The sequence below is a fragment of the Bos taurus genome, chromosome X (genome assembly GCF_002263795.3).
Source record: "Bos taurus isolate L1 Dominette 01449 registration number 42190680 breed Hereford chromosome X, ARS-UCD2.0, whole genome shotgun sequence".
Classification (NCBI taxonomy): Eukaryota; Metazoa; Chordata; class Mammalia; order Artiodactyla; family Bovidae; genus Bos; species Bos taurus.
In genome coordinates, this window is record NC_037357.1 from 54718023 (window position 1) to 54732761 (window position 14739).

Below are 14739 nucleotides of genomic sequence, written 5' to 3' on the forward strand. Positions count from 1 at the left end.
CTTCAGCATCAGTGCTTCCAATCAATATTCAGGACTGATTCCTTTAGGATTGACTGGTTTGATCTCCTTGCAGTCCAAGGGACTCTCAAGAGTCTTCTCCACCACCACAGTTCAAAAGCATCAATTCTTCTGCACTCAGCTTTCTTCACAGTCCAACTTTCACATCCATACATAACCACTGGAAAAACCATACCTTTGACTAGATGGACTTTTGTCGGCAAAGTAATGTCTCTGCTTTTCAATATGCTGTCAAGATTGGTCATAGTTTTTCTTCCATGGAGCAAGCATCTTTTAATTTCATTGCTGCAGTCACCACTAAAGTGATTTTTGAGCCCAAGAAAATGGTCTGTCACTGTTTCCATTATTTCCCCATCTATTTGCCATGAAGTGATGGGACCAGATGCCATGATCTTAGTTTTTTGAATGTTGAGTTTTAAGCCAGAATTTTCACTCCCCTCCTTCACTTTCATCAAGAGGAAATGGCAAATGGAGAAGGGAATGAAGAAGGAAATGGAGAAGGAAAAATGGAGAACTCCATGAACAATATGCTTGGGATAGTGTCTCTTAATACATACATTTTTTCTGGGAGATTTTTATTGTGATAGAATACACGTAACAGAAAGTTTCACATTTTAACTATTTTTAAGTGTACAGTTCAATGGAGTTAAGTACATTCACAGTGTTGTACAACCATTAATACTAGTAATTTCTGGAGATTTTTTATCACCTCAAACAATAAACTCCCCATTATCCTCCAAAGTTCCCAATAACCTCCATTCTACTTTTGTATAGGTACCTTATATGAGCAGAATCACACAATATTTGTCTTTTTCTGTCTGTCTCAGCATAATATTTTCAAGGTTCATCCATTTAGCATCATATATCAGAATTTCCTTCCTTTTTAAGGCTTAATAAATAGTATGAATACATCACATTTTTTTTATCCATTCATCTTTTGATAGACACTTGAGTCATTTTCATCTTTGGCTGCTGTGAACATTGCTGTACAAGTATCTGTTGTTGGATCTGCAGTTTTTAGTTCTTTGATCTGTATACCTAGGAATGGAATTATTAGCTTGTATTTTAACTTTTTGAGGAACTGTTAACACAGACAATTTAAACGGAAGTAATGTACTGTGTTTAGAGAATGATTTTGACATTCAAAAAACATTTACTGACTTTATAGGTAAGTTTTAAAATACTCAAATAGCTTCACAGATGGTAGATAAATAGGAATTATCACAGAGAAGATTTCTTGAAACATGTGCTATTTGAAATAGTTCTTGACAAATGTGGAGTATTGGATATCTGAAAACAGAGCTGAGATTCCAGACAGAAGAATTATCATGCCAATTTACTTCCCCAGCCCATTGTCCTATCATACAAACTAACTTAGAAGATGCCTTGCTCTTTCATGAATTAATGACCCTATGCCAGAAATTTTCTCTGTCTATATGGCTTCCCCTTACCTCTTCTCTGCTTTTGAACTAGTCATCCTTCATGACCCAACTCATACTATGTTTAATCCATCCTTGACAACTGTTCTTCACCTACTCATCCAGTCCCAGGGTCCAACCTCAGGCTTGGGTTATGGTAGGTATACAATAATTATGGTAAGAAATCAAGGAAGAATCAACAAAATTAGAAATGAAAATGGAGAAATCACAACAGACAACACAGAAATACAAAGGATAATAAGAGACTACTATCAGCAACTATATAACAATAAATGGACAACTTGGAAGAAATGGACGAATTCCTAGAAAAGTATAACCTTCCAAAACTGAACCAGGAAAAATAGAAAATCTTAACAGACTCATCACAAGCACGGAAATCGAAACTATAATCAAAAGTCTTCCAACAAACAAAAGCCCAGGACCAGATGGCTTCACAGCTGAATTCTACCAAAACTTTAGAGAAGAGCTAACACCTATCACTACAGATGGTGACTGGAGCCATGAAATTAAAAGATGCTTACTCCTTGGAAGGAAAGTTATGACCAACCTAGATAGCATATTGAAAAGCAGAGACATTACTTTGCCAACAAAGGTCCGTCTGTTCAGGGCTATGGTTTTTCCTGTGGTCATGTATGGATGTGAGAGTTGGACTGTGAAGAAGGCTGAGCGCCGAAGAATTGATGCTTTTGAACTGTGGTGTTGGAGAAGACTCTTGAGAGTCCCTTGGACTGCAAGGAGATCCAACCAGTCCATTCTGAAGGAGATCAGCCCTGGGATTTCTTTGGAAGGAATGATGCTAAAGCTGAAACTCCAGTACTTTGGCCACCTCATGCAAAGAGTTGACTCATTGGAAAAGACTCTGATGCTGGGAGGGATTGGGAGCAGGAGGAAAAGGGGACGACAGAGGATGAGATGGCTGGATGGTGTCACTGACTCGATGGACATGAGTCTCAGTGAGCTCTGGGAGTTGGTGATGGACAGGGAGGCCTGGCGTGCTGCAATTCATGGGGTTGCAAAGAGTCGGACACGACTGAGCGACTGATCTGATCTGATCTGATCTGAACATCTATCCTACTCAAACTCTTCTAGAATTGCAGAGGAAGGTAAACTACCAAACTCATTCTATGAGGCCACGATCACCCTAATACCAAAACCAGACAAAGATGCCAAAACAAGAAAACTACAGGCCAATATCACTGAAGAACAGAGATGCAAAAATCCTCAACAAAATTCTAGCAGACAGAATCCAACAACATATTAAAAAAATCATGCATCATGACCAAGTGGGCTTTTATCCCAGGGATGCAAAGATTCTTCAGTATTTGCAAATCAATCAATGTGATACACCACATTAACAAACTGAAAGAAAAAAACATATGATGATCTCAATAGATGCAGAGAAAGCCTTTGACAAAATTCAACATCCATTTATGATTAAAAAAAAAAAAAAACACCCTTCAGAAAGCAGGCACAGAAGGAACATACCTCAACATAATAAAAGCCATATATGATAAACCCACAGCAAACATTGTCCTCAGCAGTGAAAAATTGAAAGCATTTCCCCTAAAGTCAGGAACAAAACAAGGGTGCCCACTCTTACCACTACTATTGAACATAGTTTTGGAAGTTTTAGCCACAGCAATCAGAGAAGAAAAAGAAATAAAAGGAATCCAGATTAGAAAAGAAGAAGTAAAACTCTCACTGTTTGCAGATGACATGATTCTCTGCATAGAAAACCCTAAAGACACCACCAGAAAATTACTAGAGCTAATCAATGAATAGAGTAATGTTGTAGGATATAAAATTACCACACAGAAATCCCTTGCATTCCTATACACTAACAATGAGAAAACAGAAAGAGAAATTAAGGAATCAATTCCATTCACCATCACAATGAAAAGAATAAAATACTTAGGAATAAATCTACCTAAAGACACAAAAGACCTATATATACAAAACTATAAAACACTGATGAAAGAAATCAAAGAGGACACAAATAGATGGAGAAATATACCATGTTCACGGATTGGAAGAATTAATATAGTGAAAATGAGTATACTACCTAAAGCAATCTATAGATTCAATGCAATCCCTATCAAGCTACCAATGGTGTTTTTCAGAGAACTAGAAGAAATGATTTCACAATTTGTATGCAAATGCAAAAAGCCTCAAATAGCCAAAGTGATCTTGAGAAAGAAGAATGGAACTGGAGGACTCAACCTGCCTGACTTCAGACTATGCTACAAAGCTACAGTCATCAAGACAGTATGGTACTGACACAAAGACAGAAACATAGATCAATGGAACAAAATAGAAAGCCCAGAGATAAATCCATGCACCTATGGGCACCTTATCTTTGACAAAGGAGGCAAGAATATACAATGGAGAAAGACAATCTCTTTAACAAGTGATGCTGGGAAAACTGGTCAACCACCTGTAAAGAAAAAAACTAGAACACTTTCTAACACCATATACAAAAATAAACTCAAAATGGATTAACGATCTAAATGTAAGACCAGAAACTATAAAACTCTAGAGGAAAACATAGGCAAAAAACTTTCTGACATAAATCACGGCAGGATCCTCTATGACCCACTTCCCAGAGTAATGGAAATAAAAGCAAAAATAAACAAATGGGACATAATTAAACTTAAAAGCTTTTGCACAACGAAGGAAACTATAAGCAAGATGAAAAGACAGCCTTCAGATTGGGAGAAAATAATAGCAAATGAAGCAACTGACAAAAGAATTAATCTCCAAAATATACAAACAGCTCATGTAGCTCAATAGCAGAAAAACAAACAATCCAATGCAAAAGTGGGCCAAAGAAGTAAACAGACATTTCTCCAAAGAAGACATACAGATGGCTAACAAACGCATAAAAAGATGCTCAGCATCACTCATTATCAAAGAAATGCAAATCAAACTACAATGAGGTACCTTCTCACACCCGTCAGAATGACTGCTATCCAAAAGTCTACAAACAATAAATGCCAAAGGGAACTCTCTTACACTGTTGGTGGGAATGCAAACTAGTACAGTCACTATGGAGAACAGTGTGGAGATTCCTTAAAGAACTGGAAATAGAACTGCCATATGACTCAGCAATCCCACTGCTGGGCATATGCACCAAGGAAACCAGAATTGAAAGTGACGTGTACCCCAATGTTCATCACAACACTGTTTACAATAGCCAGGACATGGAAGCAACCTAGATGTCCATCAGCAGACGAATGGATAAGAAAGCTGTGGTATATATACACAATGGAACTTTACTCAGTTATTTAAAAAAATGCATTTGAATCAGTTCTAATGAGGTGAATAAAACCAGAGCCTATTGTACAGAATGAAGTAGGTGAGAAAGAAAAACACCAATACAGTATACTAATGCACATATATGGAATTTAGAAAAATGGTAATGATGAGCGTATATGTGAGACAGCAAAAGAGACACAGATATGAAGAACAGACTTTTGGACTCTGTGGGAGAAGGCAAGGGTGGGATGATTTGAGAGACTAGCATTGAAACATGTATATTACCATATGTAATAGATCACCAGTCCAAGTTTGATGCATGAAACAGGGCACTCAAAGCCAGTGCACTGAGACAACTCTGAAGGATGGGATGGGGAGGGAGATGGGAGGGGTTCAGCATGGGGGACACATGTACACCCATGGCTGACTCATGTCAATGTATGGCAAAAACCACTGCAATATTGTAAAGTAATTAGCCTCCAATTAAAATAAATTAATTAATTAAAAAAAGAAATCAAGGAAGGAAAGAAACAAAACAAACAAACAAAAAAACTCCCTAGGAAGTTTTTCTTTCCAAGGTAGGAAGAAATTCCCTAGATGATTTCCAATGGGAAAGCAATATCAGTAAAAAGCAATCTATGTCTGCCTGACTGTCTGTCAGTCTATCTGCTTGTCTTTCTATCTACCCATCTGCTCATCCATCCTAGTAGGTAGCTCTTACCTACCTACCTACTTATCTTAATTAAAGACATTAAAACAAGATGTCCCAGCATGGTTTTCATAGCACCCCTGGGTATCTCCAGTTATCTTAAGAAATGTTTTAAACATTTGCGGAGAGAATAGATCTTCCTTTCATTTTCATTTTAAAAGGACATGTTGGCATATAATACTTTTATGGTAGGAAAGGTCATAAAAACAAATTTTTGGTAGGACAGGATAACTGTATCAATGCCAAGAATCACTGTTTATACATAAAAGAAATGCTTATTTGCAAACAGGCTTACCAAAAAGAATTGGTATGTTTTGCCATCGGATATGGCATCCCACATAAATTCTGTCACATTTTGTGACTTTATCCTTGAATTTCTTATCTGTAAGTCAATAGAATCTAGCTAGACCTTCACTGAAGCATTTTTGCAGTCTTGAAATTGTGTTGGTTGATTTTCTATCATTAGCTTTGTCCTTTGACAAAATGAAATTGAATCCAGCACAATAGTACTTTTTTATTTTTGCATGCAGCTGTTTGAAATAATGTAACTGAAAGCATAAGGTTTGGAATCAGACAGACTTTGGCTTCAAACTTTAATCCCCCTAATTATTTATGTTACCTTGAATAGATTGTTTAACTTCAATAAGCTTTAGTTTCCTTATAAGTAAAAGGGAGATAATCAAACTTACTTTTGGTGTTGTTGCAAGGATCCACAACAATCTGTAAATAAGATGCCTAACAGGATATCTGATGCATAGTAAAATTTCCACAAATTTTAAGTCCCCAAATAATATAGCTGAGGATTTCGTGCTCCATTAATTTCTGTTCTGACATCAGTTGTCTCACTATAAGTTAGTTCTTTCTTTTCTGCTAACATTATTGAGTTCTACTGGTAAATGTGGGTTTTATAAGGATCAAGAATTACAGATGTTACAAAATTTGCATTCCCTCTTTCAAGTAACCCCTAGGCATCTTACATTTCTCTCCCTGTTAATTTCTTAATAAAGTCAATATCAATTTTTGATCATCTTTTAGGAGTCAGGCGGTAGAAGTGAGGCCTCAAATGCCATTGCCCCAGGTGCTGCACCCGCAGTACCTGATGCTGAGAATGACACTGTGGACATATCAGAAGTATCAACAGAATCAGGTTTCTCTGCCAACCACTCATCTCCCTCCAATGATTCTGAAAGGACTGCAAATGCTGACTTTGCCAGTGCCATCTGTAAGTGTATTTAATATAATCTTCAAATGCTGCAGTCTGTTCCATATTAAATACAGTTTGTCAAAAACCACTGGTTCATTATCAGAAAAGAAGTCATTCTGATACTCAGTGACATAAATTCAGATGGATTTTTAAAAAATCTACTCTTCACTAAATCTTTATAGCACCTAAATTCGAACTATAATTGAGAAATTGGCTCCCTCATCTGGATTTCATTTGATATCTAATCACAGTAACTTGAAATGCATTCATATACAGAAATATATTCTGTCTTGATTTGTGTCATCTGATGATTTATGAATTATAGAAATGATAGCTCCATAAAAAATAAAATACAATAAAGGAAAAGGAATTTTTCTAAGCTGTGTCTCATTTGTAAAAACACTCAAGTGCGTATGGTGTACACACTAGTAAGTTCTCTCAATATCTTCTCTTTACAGTATATGCTGGATTAGTGGAAGTACCTGAGAAATCATCTAAGCGACCCTCTGACGTTAATGTTAACCCATTATATGTCTCTTATGAATGTAAAAAACCACTAATCCATATGTATGAAAAGGAATTCACTTCTGAGATCTGCTGTGGTTCTTTGTGGGGTAAGTTTGATTTCTTAAAACTGAGTTGTGTTTTAAAGAGTACATTTTTATCTATATAAAAACTAGTGTAAAAGCACAGATATAAAATATGTATTTGCTATTGACAAACTGTTTTCAGGGCTTCCCTGGTGACTCAGATGGTAAAGAATCTGCCTGCCATGCGGGAGACCTGGGTTTGATCCCTGGGTTAGAAAGATCCCCTGGAGAAGGGAATGCCAACCCGCTACAGTATTCTTGCCTGGATAATCGCCATGGACAGAGGAGCCTAGTGGGCTACAGTTCATGGGGTTGCAAAGAGTCGGACATGACTGAGCGACTAAGCACAACTGTTTTCAATTATGCATACATGCTAAGTCACTTCAATCCTATCTGACTCTGCGACCCTGTGGACCATAACCCACCAGGCTTCTCTGTCCAAGTGATTATCCTGGCAAGAATACTAGAGTGGGTTGCCATGTCCTCCTCATTTCCATGTATGTGTGTGTGTGTGTGTTTGTATGTGTTATTAAACATGCATATACACATGTATGTACACACAGAGAGAGCAGTTAACTTGCTTATTTATTTTCACTCAGTGCAGTTTGGTGTTTGAATTACTCCCTCTCCTGTTCATTCTGTTTTTCTTTATAACCTGAATTAACTTTGCTAAAATATAAAATTGGACTAGGTTATAATTATTTGAAAATTCAAGCTTAGTATTTTTAATTTGTGATAGAATGCAATGTATAATACCTAATGAGATTATTGCAAGAAGTTTCTTCAAAAGTTCTTGTTTTTAAAATATCTTGAGGATTTGTAGACAAAATTCCTTGTATAATATCTTAACTTTAATAGACTAATTCAATCCTTTATTCCAGGAGAATTTTAACCACTTGGTAATTCTGAGACAGTTTTTTACCTCAAGCCAGTCTGAATCATAAATGAAATAGAATAAATTAATGCAAGGAAGTGAAAAATCCAAAATAAATGCCAACCTCCAACCTGCAGTCTCATAGATTTTGCTTAATGTATGATTGAACAGGGGACAGAATTTTAAATTAAAAATAGAGCAGTGTAGCAAATATTACAGATTTGCAGAAAAAAAAGCCATCCTCAAAGTTCTACTAATGTAATGTGTTATCTGACTGAAATGTTATCATTTCAGTCAGGCAACTACCCAGAGATGAGCTTCATGTCTAGTAACCCATTTTTATAACATGTGATTTTATATTTTAAAATATAAAAGATTTTATTATGTATCATCATGGTAGAACAAGATGCCCCAAATGGCCGCTGCCAGTGTCTCAGTCCCCAGGGGTGTCCCAACTGCTTCTGTCTCTCCAAGGGGATTCTCCAAGATCAACAAGTGGGTCTGACCCAGGCACCTTTCAAACCACCGTGTCTGCCTTGAAACTTGAAGCATATGAGATTTTGTGTATGCCCTGTAAAAATGGAATTTCTTTTACTTATGGCCCTTCAGCTCTCCTGAAAATAAGCCCCACTTGATTTTCAAAACCAATTGTTCTAGGAGCTCATCTTCCCAGTGCCAGACCCCCGGGCTGGGGACACAATGTGCATCTTGGATGCCAAACTCCTTGGGCAGAACCTCTTGTTTATGAGTCATCAGCTCTTGAATATGAGTCTTTACTAAACTGCATCTCTGTCATTCCTTCCCATCTTGTTGTGGCTCCTTCTTTATGTCTTTAGTTGCAAAAATCTTCCTGCTAGGCTTTAGGTCATTCTCATAGACAGTTGCTCTGTAAATAGTTGTAATTTTTGTGTGCCCATGGAAAGAGGTGTGTTCAGAGTCTTTCTACTCCACTGTCTTGATCCTGACCCCCATATGAAGTGCATTCTAAATTTAGTTGAATCTTCTATTTTAGTCTTCTCATTCAGTCTTTAAACAGTGCTTATATTTTAATGAATAGAGCCAGCACACAAATAACAGAGTATAGGAATGTAAATACATGAAATAGGAACGAATTTTATAGACATTCAGCAATATAAGTTTTTTAATATATGCATGAACACAGAATCACCCAATTTTAAAATAATTTGCATATAATTATTTAAAAGTATTAAATCGCTGTTATAGTTAGGAATGAGAAACCAACAAGAGGGAAGGGATATACTTGTACCTATGGCTGATTCATGTTGAGGTTTGACAGAAAACAACAAAATTCTGTAAAGCAATTATCCTTCAATTAAAAAATAATTAAAATTTTAAAAAAAGACTATATATACTAGGCCTCATGAATATTTAATAGTAACTTTCAAAAGAGTTGACTGATTTTTGTAAAGTATGGGACATTACTAAAAGGTGCTAACATATACACAAAGTTCTATCTGTGTAATGGCATACCAGACACCAGCCAGTGGAATATTATCAGAAGGTGTTCTTTTCTATATTTTAATGAAAATAAATTTGTTCTGTTAGTAGAGTGTTCCCTGTTACACAGAATGAAGTCAACAGTAGCTTAAAATGACAAACATCACCTTTACATAGATCAGCTCACTGGAGGAGCAAGAATACTAATATAAATGTAATTATAAAAATGTAATCTGAGCTAATATAGCACTTTTCTTTTTGTATATGAACAGGAGTGAATTTACTGTTGGGAACTCGATCGAATCTGTATCTGATGGACAGAAGTGGAAAGGCAGACATTACTAAACTTATAAAGAGAAGACCATTCCGTCAGATTCAAGTTGTAGAGCCACTCAATTTGCTGATTACCATCTCAGGTTTGTTTAAGAACTAAAATTAGCTGAGTTATTATGCAGATTAATTAGGTTGTAAACTGGGCTAAAGACTTTCTCAAGTGAAAGTGTTCCGAGGAAAGCACTGTAAATATAATTTTTAATTGGGACACCAGGCTTTCCTACTTGCATTTTCTTAACTATTTACAATTTAAACTTCTGACTCTCCTTTGATGTCTGGATATTTGATTGCAATGTACCTCTACTAGGTCAGGGAAAGGAAAAACCATGCCATTTGCATCCTATCAGGTCTTCTGTCAATAACCATGCACAACTTTGGAAGTCACAGCTTCAGCCACCCATGCACTCACCACCACAGTAACCTCCAGTATATACCTTTCCTGTGATGTGTTAGAAGCAACAAGGAACAAAGAGGCCAATAACTGGATAAAAATGAGAGTCTGTTGTACCTACCACAGCCCTATAATAAGGGTCTACAGATAGGGCTAGTAACAAGAATGGATCCTCTATTCTTCCCACATAGTAGTAGAACTTTTTAGTTTGAGTCAGTCAGAGCCTGAACCTTGGAATATGAGAGATCAAGTATATGGATGTTAATAATTATTGTGATTACTAAACAGTACTTGGTATCAGAAAAGCACTAACATTAATGCTGACTTTAGGCAAAAAATTACTCTTGAAAGATTGGAAAAAAATGTTTAATGTTTTAACTATAGAATAAAATGATGCTAATCACAGTAATTTTTATGTGCTTATATACTTCCTGTCTATACCTAATAATGATATTTCACATTAACTAATGATTATGTATAGTCCTAAATATGATTAATGTTGCTTTAAGTTTTGGTTAGAGAAAATCCCCTAGAAATATATACCGAAGTATCATGATTTTTTAAATCATTTTTCATGGCCATTCATTTATAATTGTTTGAGGCACATGGAAGCAACATTTAGTTTTTTAATACATCTGGATGGCTTGCAGGCTGCACATCTGGATAACAGATTTCTTTTTATCCAGCTTTCTCTAACCCAAATATTCTCTTTTTATTGCTGAAGTTTCTCTTAAATGTGGATTATTTTTGCATAAGATAGTAAAGAGAATGTTAGTATAGAAAGATACCTGATAGTTTGGAGCTCAACTTTGTTATTTGAGAACAGAATGACAATAGACATAGATACTTGAATTCTAACACTGCTGAAAAATGATTAAAAATATGTTTAAGATTACATGAATAAGAATCTTAATGTTGGGCCTAGAAATCTTATAGTCTTTAAATGACTATAAAGTACTATATATGAAAATAAATGTGTGATTTTAATGGCTTGTTTTTCTGAAAGAACTGTAAGAATTTGATGGGATTTACAATTAGAAAAATAACATTAAAGATAGATTGCGCTGAGAAAAAATAATAAACCGTTGGATTTCTTTGTAAGTTTACTGGAATGAAAGAGTACAGAGAGAGACACCCATCTCACTGGCTGAGGATGCCTAACAATCAGTACACCAGACATATCTTCTCATATATGCACACTACCAGAGATAGCTTCTAGGTCTCTGAGTCCCAAAAAACTCATGGCTTAAATTAAAAGCTAAGGAACAAATGAATGGATGGTAATTCTGTTGCCCACATAGTAGTAGTCTTAACCTGTTCCAAAGAAGTATTGTACATTCACTTCTACATTGATAGCTGGTAGACACTTCAGCTATTTCTTGGAAGTGAGAGACTAAAAGAAACTTTGCTATCATATTTCCAAACTCTAAAGGAGAAACTCAATGCAGTATAGTTTTTTAAAACTGCTTTTTACTTTAATTAAAAGATTTGATTAAAAAGACAAAATACCTTTACCTTTTTTTGTTCTTCTAATATGTAAAAAAAAGAAAAAAGACTGAATTAAAACACTGTGTCTTTTCTTATCTATCAGGCCGTAAGAACAGACTTCGAGTGTATCATTTGACGTGGCTGAGAAATAAGATTTTGAACGATGATCCAGAAAGTAAAAGAAGACAAGAGGAAATGCTCAAAACAGAAGAAGCCTGCAAATCAATTGATAAGTTGACAGGCTGTGAACACTTCAGTGTCCGTAAGTCTCATTTCACATTTGTTTTTGTTGTTATTGTTTAGTCATTGCCATGTCCAACTCTTTTGTGACGTCTTGGACTGTAGCCTGCCAGGCTCCCTAGTCCTTTGAATTTCCCAGGCAAGAATACTGGAATATGTTGCCATTTACCTCAGCTATATAAATTTTGCCTCCTTTCATTTGGTGAAGTACATTCTTGTGAAAGGTAAAGTAGAGAAAGGAAAACATTTGCAACTTCAAATACAAAAATGAGTAAATTTCTCTGAGACATCTTTCAAGTCTTTTATGTCACAATAATGGCTGTTATTGAAAAAATATTGATTGACTGAAATAGCTATTGAAGTTAAATTTGGTTTACTTTTCCTCCTTTCTTCCCTTCCCACTCACTCTAATTAGTTCACATTAACTGATGTTTCTTCCTGCTTCTATTTAACTTCAATTGTATAAATGTTAATGTGTCTTCAGTAACCTGCAAGATTTATATGACATTGTCTTTCCTTGGAGCAGCAATAAAATAGAATCCCATAATGATTCCTTTTTTAAAAATTGGAAAATCCCTCTTAATACTGACCAAGAAACTTTACCATGAGTCAAAAAGAAAATTTATCAATTATCTGCTGGCTCTTATTCCCACTTATGATATTCATGAGTATAATTGCAAAATATTTCCTGTCTGATTAGTGTGTTTTCATATCCCCTGTGTCTTCACAACCATCCACTGTGGAATGGAGTAACAAATCCAGGGTCTCAGAGTCCTGCTGTCATCTCTCAACAACTTGGAAGTAATGTTTTCCCATTCTTTCTATTTCTGAAGCAAATCCCCTCTACTCTTAGCCTTTTTTTTTCTTCTTTCCTCTTTACTAATTGTCTATCAGTCAGAACTAGTGGCATAGGTAAGAGATAGTTGGAATCATATGAGTTCAGAGAAGGCAATGGCACCCCACTCCAGTACTTTTGCCTAGAAAATCCCATGGACAGAGGAGCCTGGTAGGCTGCAGTCCATGGGGTCGCTAGAGTCGGACACGACTGAGCGACTTCACTTTCACTTTTCACTTTCATGCTTTGGAGAAGGAAATGGCAACCCACTTCAGTGTTCTTGCCTGGTGAATCCCAGGGACGGGGGAGCCTGGTGGGCTGCCATCTATGGGGTCACACAGAGTCGGACACGACTGAAGCGACTTAGCAATATGAGTTGTGGCAGGATATTTTTATCCTGACTGACCATTTCTATTCTGCATACTAAGAGGCTTTCCCAGGATAGGTTTCATGTATGTATACATATGTGATGCCATGTACTATAGCCTACCAGGCTCTTCCATCCATGGAATTCTCCAGGCAAGAGTACTGGAGTGGGTTGCCATTTTCTTCTCCAGGGGATCTTCCCAACCCAGGGATCGAACCCAAGTCTCCCACATTGCGGGCAGATGTTTTACCATCTGAGCCACCAGGGAAGCCCATATACATACATACATACACACAAATAAAGGTAGAAATGAGTGCCCAGACAACTTAAGTATTAAATAAATATACTATTTTCTTCTAGTTTTGTGTATCATTACTTTAATATTCCCAGATGTCAACCCAGAAGTTGATATAGCAGAAGTACCTCTTAATAACTTATCAAGTTTTTAGTTCTATAAGAGAGAGTTTACAAAGATAGTCAACCTTGCAAAGATAGTTCTGTGCATTTGTGAAATGAATGGACTAGTTTAGTCTACTTTTCCTGGCTGATTGCATTCCAATCCATCCCAGCTCTCTAATAACACTTGTCCTACTGACGAGTGGAACAGTAGCTCCTTCCCAAAGGAGAATAACAACATAACCATACTTGCATGGTATTTTCATAGCCTTCCAAGGTCCACAAAATAGTGGACTGATACCAATTACTGCCATATATTGAAATTATCAGCATTATTTGCTTAAAAGAGAATTTGTTTGCTTGTTGGGGGATTTATTAATCATAATTCTTTGACCTACTTCTGAACAGTTAAAAAAAAAAATAAAGAAAGAAAGTGAAGCTAGACTCAGAGAGGCAGAGACACAGAGTGAGAGAGAATGAGAGAGGGAGAGGAAAGGAGAGAGATAATTCTTATATATTAGTCTTAGATGAAGTCTGGCTAGAGAAGACAGCAGCAGTATCTCTGCCAAAGAAGAGGGATTTAGCATAAACATAAATCTAGAAGTAGGACAACATATTTCATAAGAGCCAGAAGGTCTGGCCAAGGGCAAACATATACTTTTTATAAACTTTCTCTTTCTTTAATAAAAAAGCTCTATTGAAATATACCCAATTAAAGCGTACAATTAAGTGAGTTGCAGTATGTTTATAGAGTTGTGTAACCATCACCATGATCTGATTTTCATCATTCTAACAAGAAACATCATAGCCATTAGCAATCACTGCAAATTTAATTCCTCTTACCTTATTCCCTTCATAATCTGAATAAGCTACTGATCTACTTTCTCTGCTATAGATTTGTCTTTTCTCCATGATGTACTTAAATGGAATTATACATTATATAATCTTTTGTGACAAGCTTCTGTCACATACCATGTTTTCAAGGTTCATCCATGCTATAACCAGTACAACATGTATCAGTATTCCTTTTTATTGCTGAATAGTATTGCATTGTATAAATACTTCATCTTTTATTTATCTATTATAAATTCATTGTTTAAAATGTCTTTCTTCTGGTTCCAACCATCCAAGTAGGTATAAAG

The 14739-nt window shown here is 36.0% G+C and overlaps 1 protein-coding gene across 3 annotated transcripts in view; it reads left to right on the plus strand.

Moving 5' to 3' along the window:
• The window catches only part of NRK (Nik related kinase), a 148682-nt gene that overhangs the window by 99562 nt on the left and 34381 nt on the right, over positions 1-14739 (plus strand). For all 3 annotated transcript variants that reach the window (XM_024988310.2, XM_059883569.1, NM_001191165.2), the window contains exons 20-23: positions 6457-6643; positions 7084-7239; positions 9820-9963; positions 11863-12021. In XM_024988310.2, the coding sequence (XP_024844078.1) occupies positions 6457-6643; positions 7084-7239; positions 9820-9963; positions 11863-12021 (646 nt within the window). The remainder of the gene's footprint in view (positions 1-6456; positions 6644-7083; positions 7240-9819; positions 9964-11862; positions 12022-14739) is intronic.